The following is a 13,636-nucleotide window of genomic DNA, read 5'->3' on the forward strand; positions in this document are numbered from 1 at the left end:
TTCCCTGCGTCCATTCATGATAAAAATTGGACTGCCAAAATTGTGTACGGCGTGGTCTATCTATGTGTATTTAATCTATGTCTAGTATCACAGACTATATGAAAACAGATAGTTCACTTAGCCGAGAACAATAGAAAAAAAAATCAAGCTCTTTGATTGGGCAGAAGATAAAGCAGTGATGACTGTTGCACAATTTCATATTATTGTGCAAATATTTTACAATAATATTGTACAATTCCTCTATCAGTTACAAAAATTATCAATGATATTTTAAATACTAGAACAATAATTAATTATAACTGTTCGTATACTTATTTTTTTTAATAACGTTTAGTCTTAATAAAAATGTGTTTTGTTAAATATTGTCTGACATTATGAATATTGTGTTTAATTTGTATGAAAGTTAAAATTTTGTATAGTTTATTATTTCATAAATTTTTTGTCAACGTTTAGTTAGACTTATCTATAATATATGAAGCTGTAATTTTTGGTAAGTACACTTGGTATCATTATGATGTACAATCTAAATTAAATTTTTACTTTTTTAGGATGTACTTGCTGTTATTTATTTATCAATCAAGTCAAATACACATCATTTATTTGTTCTCTATAGGAAATTGTAAAAGTTCAAATAAGGTATTGTATAATAATTTGAACAACAAATATTATTTATTTAAATTAATATTTTGTTGAATATAAAAATATATTAGTAATAAATTCATAATTAATAAAAAATATATATTGGTAAAAATAATACAACAATACAAAATATAAAAAATTATGTTCACAAAATTAGTATGACTAAGTATCTCTGAATTTTCCAACAAAACAGTCCTCAATGTAAAAAAAAAACCATTCCGTACACCTAGGAAAATAGTTTAATTTTAAATTTAATAATAATAAAAATTTATAGTTAAAAAAATGTATGTGTTGATGAAAAAAAGTTAATTTATAAATGCTGGAGAATTGCTAATTTTCTATTTTTAAGTTTTTTTTCAGATACTAAGTTTCTATTTAGAAATTTTATTGTAGAATAAATCCTGAAACGAATAAAAAATTTTATAAGATGATCATTGTCAAAATTAGTACATGGATGTTCATAGATAATATTTAGCATTTGTAATTTAAGTTTACCACCAACTCCTTTTTCAACAGATAAAATAGGAAAACTTTCTATAAAAATGGTTTCTAATTTATACAAGTTATTATAAAAATCTTCATGAGGCATTTGTAAATTTCTGAATAATGATTTTTGTTGGTTTTCATAAGCTTTAAGTAACATAATAAAAATGAATTATCTAATTTATTTTGAGTTTTAACATATTCTACACATATTTCACAAGAATGTTGAATTAAACATTTTTTCATAATATAACCGCAAACTTAAATGAATGAATTCTGATCTGGAATTTCTAAATCTCTATGATCAACTGGTCCAATGGAAAAGGCTGTTGGTTTCTTAAATTGAAAAGGAGAATTATTTGAAAAAATTTTGTTAACATCTAAATCTGTTTGAATTGGAATTTGAGTTAATATTTCATCTAAATCTCACAAATACAATTAGCATTTTCTGAATGTTGAAAGTAATTAAGTAAAAATATTTTTTTAAAGGCATATAAAAACTGATAAGGTGTTGGATTTGTATTGTTTCCATTTTGCTGTCGAAAAGTACAAAATAAGTTTTCAAGGCAATCTTGGTTTATTCTTCCAGTGTAAAGCACGTAGGTTTCTTGTTGAACTGTTGATTTGGACAATTTTAAACCTTTCCATAGTAAGACCAAGCCAGATATGGAGACTAACCAACCTTTTATAAATTTCATACTATTTGTAACATCATTACCACTTTTTTTATCAATTACTTTTAAATTAGAAAAAAAATTAAACTTTCATTTTTTCAAATGGACCAGGAAAAATATGAGCATGAGTTAATTTAGGGGCCATTTTTAAGTTACACTTAGAATTTTGTTCATAAAAAGAAATTAAATGATTTTTTTCTATTAAACTATTATTGTATGAAAAATTATGCAAAAAAACATATTTCTTGTTGATTTTAGTAAATGTGGGGGGTCAAAACTATAAATAATTTTTTTTTCACTAACATAAAAAAAAAGTACGGACTGGAGTTACATTAACTGTATTACTAAAACTAACAAAATTAGAACCCATATCTGTAACAAAGGCTTTGACATTTAATCCAAATTGAAAAAGTTTTTGAATTATGGTAAAAATAATATCTTGTAGTTCAAATCCCGTACAACTACTTGATACCATGTAATAAGCTATTGGCTGTTTCCAATCAAAATTAATGCCTCTTATCATTAGAACAAAAGAGTATTTTACAGGAGAATAAGTTTTAATTTTGTTAGATTCATGAAATCCAATAATTTCATCTTTTTGTAACATATAATATAAATTAGATTTTAAAGCCATCTCATCAGCACATAAAATACATTCTTTAGCTGCATCAGTAAAATGATTAATTTTGTAAGAATCACTTGATGATGCAGGAGATTCATAACCACTTTGATCAATCGATACACTCTCTGATTGGGAAGTCGAAGGTCCAGAAGTTGAACAACGTTCTATGATTTCCTGCTGTCTTTGAAAAATGATGTTATCTAAAATTAAATAATAAATTGTTATGAATAATACTAAAACTGTTAATAGTATTATATTTTTTATAAAATTTGAATTATTTTAGATATAATAAATTTTACAATTTTAATTTTTAATTATTATTATTATTGTTATGATAAGTCATTTGTTGAAAAGAACCCCTGGATTGTTTTCAGTGAATCAAGTTTATTGTTTAACAATTATTTTATATAATATAATAAACACATAAAATAAAAAATTATTTCCATTTTTCTTTATTTTCTGAAATTATAATTTTAGATCTTAAATTTAAAACAAACTGAGAAAAAAATTAATTTTAAAAGTAAACTACTAATTAATATTTAATAATTAAACTACACTGAATAATTATTTTACAAATAATTAAAAAAAAAAAAATACTGACCACTAAATATTGTAGGTACAGTATCGTGTACCAGCCGATTTTTTGTAGATTTTTTTTCAAAAACATTTTATCCTCAAAATGATCCGCGCAAACTACAAGATTATTTTTTTTGGATAAAGTCTCTGCCAAATGATTAGTTTCACAATTATTCATCCATAGTTTTAAACGATCGTTTTCTATAGGATAAGAAAAAAAGCTTTTATCCTTGAAAGAATATGTACTTGGACAAAACTTCACTGAGCATCGCATACTGGTGAGGTAGTGAGATATTTTGAAAGAAAGCACCAAATATAACACGAAATAAGATACATGTGATCATTGACAATATTAACAATAATAATTGTTACTGCTCAAGTCAAGTCAAATTTAAGTAGTTAATAATTTACATTATAAAAACTGATAATTATTTAATTTTCATGACTAATTTAGGGATTTTGAGTCATAAATAAGGGATTATGGGTTTAATACCTTAATTTAATGATGTATTCAAATAATTTATGTCAATAATTATGTTTATATACGGAATTTCATAATATTTATGCTACAGCAGATTTAATAATGAAATAAATTAAAAGAATTTTTGCGCTCATACATATGGTTGCACTGATTTCACTTCTCCAATCAAAAAACCGTTTTGTTATCGGGCCAAGTGAACTATCTGTTTTCATATAGTCTGTGGTGTTATCGTCAACTCTAATGAGTACGACAGTAGAAAGCTGATAATGACGACCAGACAACGTGCTAATTCACTGTAAATGAATAGTATCAGTGGTAGCTCGTGGGCAGTGTAGCCAGATAGAGGGAAAATATGGGACCGTAATCAATTGGAGGGAAAAAGGGAAGAAATTTTAAAATTGTACTAAAAAAGGGAAACTTAGGAATTTCAGTTAATAATCGATATTTTTACTTTTATAACAAAAATTATTTAAAAGTATACATGTTATTTTTTCACAAAAAAATGATCAATTTTTATTTTTGCTTAGATAAATTAATTTTTATGTTAACAAATCCTATTGATAATACTATCTAAGAATATCACAATCGGTCCTTGGATCCTATCTACAACCGTTGAAACAATTATGAACATTAGGAATAAATCGATTTTACCTATCAATGTTGCAGTACCTGATATGATCACTATTGTTTATCAGCAAAAAAAAACTTATTAATGTTTTATTCTTAAGTCACAACTAGTTTTAACTTTTAAGTTATAAGTTATTATTATTTTTATAGATGTTTTATACTTAACATTTTCCATTATTTTAACCATGGATAATTTTGAAGAAAATGATGTATTAAATAGTACTCCACCAAAAAAAAAAAATTAAAGGACCAAAATGTTTTAATAAATAATAATTGGCTTAATTGCTCTGAATTTAAGGGAGGGTTGGAATGTATTCTTAAAAATATTTTCAAAGCTCGTTGTTCTGCTTGCCAGGTAAATAAAAACAATAATATTCCTTATTTTATATAATTAAGAGGAGTGAGGACTGTAGTCTTCAATCTAACTATTTTTAAATTTTTATGACTTTGAATATTTACATTCAAAGAGGCTACAATGGTATAATATGCAAAAAGTAGCGATTTATTTGAAAAATGTATTTTGAAACAATATGTTTATGAATTCTATAACATATTTTGTTTTTAAATATTATTAATTATGGGAATAAAAATTGATAAAACCAATATTATTTAAGGATTTCATATTATAATGGTCAACTTACAATAGTCAATATATAAGAAATAAAAGAAAATTGAATTTACATTTATTTGAAATAAAAAATTTAAGGAGGTAATTTTTTTTAAAAACCGGGAAATTTTACAAGTTTGAGAGGGAATTAAGCTTTTTTTGGTCTGGCAAAACTGCTCGTGGGTGCCGGTTGTGGGGGTGCGACTTTTAATATAATACCGCTAGTTATGGGTATAAAAAATTGTCAAATTAATCATAATAAAATAAAACACAATACACATATTATTATTTTAAAGGTCGCAGTAAAAAATAGAAATGAAAATAATAATAATAATTGCGATTTTACTATTATAGCAAACGAATAACGACGATCGTACACGTAGTTAATTCTAAAAATAAATTATCCAATATAGCAATATACTAATATTTTACTGTATGGACAACGCTACCTCTCATAAAAAACCCGTACATAAGATTGCAGCTTAAGACCGCACGTACACGATTGGGCGCATCGTTTACAATATGCGTTTCAATATATTATTCGGACGATGCTGTAGGTCGTACAAACACTGCTTCTGTGTGCACGCGAAACTGCATATACTGAGGCAAACAGCTCTAATGTCCGCACACGACAAATGTATTATAACTATTTTACTATTTAAAAATTTGCATTTTTTATAAAAATGTAGAATTAAGAATATGCAAATAATTTTCTTCTTGTAATAAATTTTTGTAGAGGGAGCGATCGTCCCGTCGTCCAAGCCACGAGCCGCCACTGAATAGTACGCTATTACGGACCGTTTCATGGCTAAATGGAATTTTTTAACAAGAAATTTTTATAAGTATTGTAATGAGGTACAGTTTAGATTAAAACAGTGTAAATTAAAGTATTATTGTAAATGTATTATTGTATAATATGCGACAACATCATATGGGATTTTTACGTTCGTTGTGTGTGGTGGAGACGCTGGAGAAATGTAGCCATGCGTAAGTAAATGATGAGAAGATGTAATGATACAGTTGGTTATGTTCCTTTTAAAAAAAGATGATGGTTGTGTTATATTTTTTTCAATAAACACATTTTTCTCCATCTCTCTAATATAAATTCACAAGTAACAATATGAACTTCATGATGAATTAAATGGAAATATTAATAAACTATGTTTGAGAGAACAGCTAACAAATACGCACGAATATCAATTATATTTGAACTCCTAATCAAGAAACACGGCATCACCGATACGACTGAATTAAGGTCAGAAATTAAACTACTACTAATCATACGCAATTCGTACATATACATATATAGCACATATTAATGAATATGTTAATTTTTTTATAAATGAATATTTGTATAAATTTTATTATTGCTTAACGCAGAAACTAAAATTTACTTCTAATGTTAACAAATTGTAATTAAACCATTTTTTTTATATTTGTAAAATAAAAAAGAAAAACCCAGCACAGGGGGGTCGCGGCACAGTGGTGACGTGGCATAGTCGGGTCAAGTATAATGATATCTGACAGTGATTAAAATTACTATCATAAAAAACGCTTCGATGCAAATCTTTAGACAGTGTTTAGTTTTTAAAAATTGGTGATTATTCCAAAAGCTACATGATCTGCTATTTTCTTATTTATATCCTGATTAAGATAAAGTATGTCGAATAAAAGAATGATATAAATATTATTTCTCATAAAAAAATTCTATTGATGTAAAATGTAAAAATAAAATCGAGTTTTTCACACAAATATAGCATTCGGTAGCCATTTACACCATGAAGACAAAATAAAAATTTTTTTTTTTTCATAATATAGTATATTATATTAGCTTTAATTTAAGATATATATAAAAGTGTTAGACTTTCCGGAACACTTTCAAATATAAATTTGAAAAAGTTAATTTTTTGTGAAAAAGTTGTCATTTTAAATCTTCCCCTGTGGGCAGGTAAAGGGTCAGATTTATAAGAAAAATATACCCAATGAAAGGCTAAGACATCATAGTAAAACCAATACCTTCTCAGCTTCTCATCAAAGCTAAAAAATACCATTTCAGTATTTATCATTTATTCAAGTAAAATTAACACATTTATATTATAATTATGGTTGATTTAATTATAACATAATAATGTTACAATACTATTAACATAGTGGCTTACATGTTTTACAAAACTAAATAGATTGTAATGTTGCAAAGATGTTTGACATTCGTATTAGGTTTTTCTTAAGGCTTTAATATGACTTTTAGGATTATATACAGTTTTTTTTCTTGTAAAAATATAGTGGCTCAAATGATATTATAGTAAATTAAAAAAAAATTATACTTCTTTTACAAATGTAATGATCAGCGTTTAATGAATTATTTTAATTATATAAGGATGTCAAAGTTATTTCAACGTCTTACCATAATTCATTTGTTCAAAACCATTTATGTTTAAATTAGCAATGCATTTATGGAATGCATTTTGTGCTTGTGGTAAATTTTTGGATGACAAATAATTAATAACTTGATCAATTTTTATATCAGCTGATGTTGACAATATTAGTCCCTAAAAAAATAACATATTCAATCTTCAGAGTGTTATAGTAATTTGGAATTGCTAAACGAATAAAAAAGTGCTGTTTTCAACAATTGTAATTACTTGATATATATTTTAAAATTATATTTCATAAAGCAAAAAAGGTGTATAATAATATATTTTATTGGTTAATTTTTACTTACAGAAAACATGGAATCATCTAAAACCAAATATGTGTAAAAAGCAGCACAACAATACTCTGCAAAAGGAATTTCGTCAGATCCAAAAATGAAGAATTTTATACCACGAACAACTCCATCTAGAGGAATTTTACCAGAAATAATTTTAATTATATCTCCGACTATACATTTTCGTACATCGTTTCGGTCGTCTTCGTTTAAATCTCCTTCGTACACATCTAAAGCATAGTAAAACTATTTGCCCATTTATTTTTAATTGTATAGACAGTGTATAAGGTTCAATTACTCATTTCTGACGTATCATGTCCATCAAGAGAATACATTTTTATGCAAGCTCGCAGAATTTTATATGTTTTTTATATGTTTTCAAATCGCCCGTTACCTTAAAATAAAGATGTTTTTATAATTAAAAAGATATATTAAAAAAACTTGTATTATGTAAATATTTATATCATAGTTTAATTAACGTTTAGTTATAAGACGAGNAGGGGGGGTACCGTATTACACTGTATAGAGCACAAAAATCCTTTCAGAGCGGCATTCGATTTCATCGTATTGACGCGACTTACGTCGCAAAAATGTAGTCGACGCTGGTTTTGAGGGTAGGACACGTGGGCCGTTTATTAATGAGCAACAACGGGTTAACTTTAAAGAAAGACAAATAAACCGAAAAGACGAATACAGTAATAATAATCTTCGCTTAATATCGCGGCACTTTCGCTGACGTCCACAACTCGGTGTCCAGCGTGATCCTCGGCGTCAAAAAGTTAGCAGCTATAATGGCGACGGTGCGCGGGTGCGGATCGGTTCGTNGTCAAAAAGTTAGCAGCTATAAAGGCGACGGTGCACTGGTGCGGATCGGTTGGTCGAGTCCGGTCGTGCGGCACGTCCGGAACCGGGGCGAACATCCTCGACGTTGTCACGCTGACAACGGGAAGAAGGCTCAACGTATCATTTGCGGCGGGTCGTCGTCGGCTGTGCTGCATTTGCTGGACTTTGCACCGTGGCGTATGGCACGCGGTGTTGGTCAGTCAAATACTCATAGTAGGGCGACGGCTGATAAAGGTGGCACGAGTCGCGGGGGATCGCGTATAACGAAGCGACGCGGGGCCGTGTCAGTATATACTAAATGAACAATTGTCAGCCACAAACCTGTGTTGTTGTCGGCTACCTTTTTTACGCGTGTGATTTATATACGAAAAGAATTTGTTTTAATTATTTATCTTGTGACGAAATGCAAATCCAATATCTCTAATTATATAAACATATTGAAATATTTATCAAATCATCTCACAGCAATTTGCAAAAAAAAAAAAAGCAAGTAAATTTATGGTATCCCAATTATTTGGAGTTAATAAGTTTGAGTAAAGGATGACAAAGCAATAGATCATTTATTAAATCAATATCTTTAAGTGTTAATTTTGACTGGTTGGTTAAAATATTATACATTAGAACATTATATGGTATTCGTGAACTGGCTCCGCCGTTTCGTTGCCACTTAGTTAGGACATTAGAAAGACAAAAGTTTATTACACCTCAATTTCTAATGTACTGCGTTTATTATTTTTATATCTACTTGTCTTTGTCGTTCTAAACCCTCGAACCATATGACGCCGATAGAACCACAACCTGATGTTCTCACCATATACAAGACCTACTTCTAATTTAATTATTTTTATTTTATTAATTTTTGTTATTTGAATTATAACAATAGAAAATAGTATAAAGTATAAATTTAATTTCTTGTCAATTCGCAAGACATTGAATTTCTAAAATGTAATTTATTTTTTATTAAATTGTTAGAATAATCTAAAAACCTTTGAGATATTATTAATATCAGCATTTCGTTATTTTGTACCTTGGGATATTCTACTGCAAATAAACTTGAGTGGAAAATTATACAACAATATTCAAAATTTTCTGTAATAATAGATTTATCTAATTTTAAAAATTCAATTATTTTTTGACTCATTTCTTTTAGATGAATTTCACGAGAAATTATATCATCTCCCAGACTACTTAAAAATTGATTGAATTCTTCTGTAAAATTACAAATTAATGACGATAAATTAATTATACATCTGAATAACTCATTCAAAAATTAATACTATTTAAAATAAATAGTTGCAACATTAAAATACAAATAATTAAATAAAATTTAAAGTGATGCTAATTGGATAGACTTTATTCTCATTCATTTTTATTTTGGTTAAGATTTTATTTTGTATTTGTATTAGGATTTTCTTAAGGTTTTAAAATGATTTTTAGGATTATTAATAATTTTTTTCTTGTAAAAATATAGTGGCTCAAATGATATTATAGTAAATTAAAAAAAAATTATACTTCTTTTACAAATGTAATGATCAGCGTTTAATGAATTATTTTAATTATATAAGGATGTCAAAGTTATTTCAACGTCTTACCATAATTCATTTGTTCAAAACCATTTATGTTTAAATTAGCAATGCATTTATGGAATGCATTTTGTGCTTGTGGTAAATTTTTGGATGACAAATAATTAATAACTTGATCAATTTTTATATCAGCTGATGTTGACAATATTAGTCCCTAAAAAAAAATTAGTTTTACTACTACGTGTACATGNATTAGTTTTAGCTACTGGTTTTAAAATTCACTTTACACAGAACTTTTAAAAAGTTCCACGGTAATTAAATGGATTTCCAATAATAGTATATCGAGAGAAAGTTAATCATCTATATTATTATGATACGTTAGATACACAGAGCCCTACGACCTGTGTCGCATTTGTCAGCGATCGCTCTACTACGTGTACACGGTAATTGGACTGACCAACACAGCCTGCCATACGTTAAGGTACAAAGTCCAGTAAGTGACGCTGGCCCGACGACGACCCGTCGCAAATATTGGTCGAGTCTACTTCAGGTCGTCGATGATTTACGTCACTGGCTCTGGACGTGTTGCGCAACCTGACAAGATGAACCGATACCGCAACTTTTTTTGAACATTATTATTATTTCATCATTCGTATAGATTTAATACTAATAACAATAATCTATTGTTATTAGACGAGGAAGTAAATATTTTAATGTTGCAGAATTTGACTAGTTTTTTTTATAAATCTTATTAATTAGAGGTGTGTGCAGTAGGTGTAAAGTATTTTAATAATTGTGTATGTGATAACCTCCACTAGTCAACCGGTCCGATATCTGTCATCCTATCGTCATCAGCTGACCGTACACTGTGCACCTATACCCATATTGTTGTATTTCCCCCCAATGGACGTGTCAAAGTTGGCACCACCACCACCACCCGGCGTGACAATCACCGGCCAATATACAAATGCCGCGACAACAGATTATTTTTTCTCAGCTATACTACCGAGGCGACAAGTCGTGTTTTCTATATAATTTTTATTGTGAAAACCACGTTTTTTTTGTCCTCCGTTTTTTTATTAAAATAAACGTCGAGTCGACCTGCCGTCTACTTGTGGTGTCAACCAGGCTGTAGTTTATTTTTTTTGTCCTCCGTTTTTTTTTTTAAATAAAACGTTGAGATACCAATGATGAAGATGATGTGAGGCACAACTATGGCCGGTGGTGGGTCGTCACTCCTCAAAACAACAACGACAAGTATCAACATGAAACCCCCTTTTACCCCATATTTAATTTTGTGTAACTGGCACCTCTCTTTTTCTTTTTCTTTATTTTTTTTCCTTTATGAATAACGATATTTATAAATCTTTAATAATTAAATCATTAAAAAAATGTTATTATATTATACATGGCCTCTTTTTTTTCTCTCTCTATACTTTTCCCTCATTTTTATTAATATTTGTTTTTTTTTTTTTATCAAAACCTAGTAGCTCCGTCAACAAGTACTATCTTGCTTGGCGCGGCTACTAGGTCACTGTCCAGTGTTCCCCCTGGGCAGTGGGTAATTAGTAGGCTCTCTGTTTTGGCTGAAACCTTACAATATTTATAAACATTTTGTAGAATTGTTGTATTATTAGACTAAAAAAAAAAAACAAAACGTTTAGTATACGATGGAATGGATTGAATTGTCGGGGAGAGTACCCCGGGAGCACTGTGGATAATCTCATTTTTATGTAGTAAGATTTTGTTGAAATAATTCTGACAATAAGTCTTTATCGTCGTGTATTACTTTATTGTACTTTTAGTGTGTTCAAGTTTTATATGATTTATCTCGTTTTGATTATTACGATTATTCTATTATTATGATTATTATTCTAAGTAAAGGTTTGCGGATCGTGTGTCGTGCGCCCGATTTCCAACAAGCGGTTGTACGTTTCTTAGTGCCTAAGTGTATTGTTCCTGCTGAGTAGTCTCAGGCGACTTTCTGATCAGTCAGAAAATCATGGGCGAGTAATACGTCGCAATACAGGTCGTCTAAAATAACCGCTAAAAAAAGCACTTCTAAATCCGCAATTTTAGCGGTAAACGTGGCGGTACCATTCGTCGTGGCGGTGTGTCCGTCCGCTAGTCTAACACGTCGGTGTGTCCTTTTTAAACAGTTCCGTATTTATAAGCAATTATCGGTTTTACATACGATTTATGCGCTTGTGAGTCGAGTAAAGCTGTGACGAAGCCATTTTGGAATTCTAACTCGACTGCTGGAGTAGTAATTCTACGCGGGCATTTTCATTACTCGGGTGGTTTACGGTTCGAACGAGGGGCAGCTGGTTCTTAACCGCGACGCCGGTTTGCCCACTGACAGTGTTAACTGCCATTAGTGGATTAGCCGGGTCGACTGACACCCCCTCCCCCACTGTGCCCGAAAAAGTGCCAAGATCGTTGGCGGTATGTAACTCGTAAGGGCTGTTAGATTCGGTGTTTTGCGTGACGGTCGTGATGCGTGATATGTTGTTACCGGATAAAAATTACGTAGGGCGCGTTTTAACTGAAACGTCGTTTAAAACGCTGCGCCCTGTTTGGATCTGTTGTATGCTTGGGGGGGCGGGGACGGACTAATTCCCTCCTAGCCGATTGCCGTTTCCCGATACCGACGGTCTATTTGGGCATTGGCGATGCCAGTGTCACTCGCTGCAATATCGGCACGGGGATGGCGGTGCGTCCGCGTTTGCATAACCCGCTCGCTGTCGGGCCGCTGGTTGAGCATTATGCCGCGGAGGCAGTTCGGCTGGCTGTAGGGTCGTTGGCGGAGCGTACCGAGGAGCCGCGGTCTTATCTACGTTGTGCGCTATCTCATGTAGATCGGCGAAAGACGCTGGGTGCATTAACCGTATCATAGCGCAGTAATCGTCCCGTAAAAGCCCCGTTAACTGTCGCAAAAGTTGTTGTTCTGGTAACCCACAACGTACTCGCGCGGCCAAACGTTGTTTATGAATAATAAACTCTTGTCGGGAGCCCTGTCGCGTCGTTTTTAAGTCCGTCTCGAGCGCAGTCCGGATATCGATATTGTCGAACTCCTCGAGTAATTCGGACCTAAATTCCGTCCATGGCATATTGTTTAATTTAATCGCTCGCCACCAATCACCTGCCCTGTCGTTCAAAAACGGGACGACGATGTTTACCCACGCGGTTGGGTGTATACCGCCCTGACAGAGTAGATCCTCCGCTCTATCTAGAAACTCCCGTGGGTCCTCTTCGTTTCTCCCGTAATACTCAGGTAAGCAGGCGCGTACGTTGCGTAGGTCGTGGTAGGGTACCAATACCGACCGCGAGCTGCGGGTAGGCAACAAATCATTAAAGGACCGACGACCGTCGGTTGTGTTGAATTGCCCCTCCCGCGGTTGGCGCGTAAACTAAAAATCGGTCGGCTCGTTCTCATATGCATGAGTGCGCTGATAATGTTCGTCCTGCTAACCCCTGCTACACATCCGTGGTAGCGACGCTTGTACGTACGACCGTCTCATGTTGCGGGCTTGTTGTGCTTCGATGTCCGCGAGGCGCTCGTTTAGTGTTGCGTCGGGTCCGTCGCTCCCGATGGACCGAATGTAACGCGATGCGCTTCAGATCGTCGACTATCATTTCGGTCAACGTTAACTTGTCGAACAGTCGGTTGTACAGCAACATGTGGGGACGGCGGCATATTTTGACTGACTCGCNATCGAACAGTCGGTTGTACAGCAACATGTGGGGACGGCGGCATATTTTGACTGACTCGTTCAAGCATGTTGGAATTCTGTCGCTGTTCCATTGACATACACGACAGCGACCTTTCTAGTTCAGTCATCCGTGCCTCAATC

At 31.7% G+C, this 13,636-nt stretch overlaps 1 protein-coding gene and 1 pseudogene across 7 annotated transcripts in view; both read right to left on the minus strand.

Annotated features, from left to right (window-relative positions):
- Positions 1–651: 651 nt before the first annotated feature.
- On the minus strand, positions 652–1,820 carry LOC126905050 (uncharacterized; annotated as a pseudogene).
- Positions 1,536–13,636, minus strand: part of LOC126904238 (uncharacterized) — a 25,528-nt gene continuing 13,427 nt past the window's right edge. Inside the window, exons 1-4 of one of the 7 annotated variants that reach the window (XM_050683051.1) lie at positions 9,005–9,101; positions 7,432–7,646; positions 7,114–7,258; positions 1,536–2,618 (exon numbers count right to left, since the gene is read on the minus strand). In XM_050683051.1, coding sequence (XP_050539008.1) covers positions 2,095–2,618; positions 7,114–7,258; positions 7,432–7,646; positions 9,005–9,035 — 915 coding nt within the window. In that variant the 5' untranslated portion in view covers positions 9,036–9,101 and the 3' untranslated portion in view covers positions 1,536–2,094. Of the gene's footprint in view, positions 2,619–6,772; positions 7,259–7,431; positions 7,647–7,714; positions 7,805–9,004; positions 9,102–9,273; positions 9,469–9,752; positions 9,997–13,636 lie in introns of those variants that run through there. The other 6 variants (XM_050683050.1, XM_050683049.1, XR_007703697.1 and 3 more) reach the window with 6 other exon arrangements.

The sequence above is a fragment of the Daktulosphaira vitifoliae genome, unplaced genomic scaffold (genome assembly GCF_025091365.1).
Source record: "Daktulosphaira vitifoliae isolate Bord-2020 unplaced genomic scaffold, ASM2509136v1 Scaffold_4, whole genome shotgun sequence".
Classification (NCBI taxonomy): Eukaryota; Metazoa; Arthropoda; class Insecta; order Hemiptera; family Phylloxeridae; genus Daktulosphaira; species Daktulosphaira vitifoliae.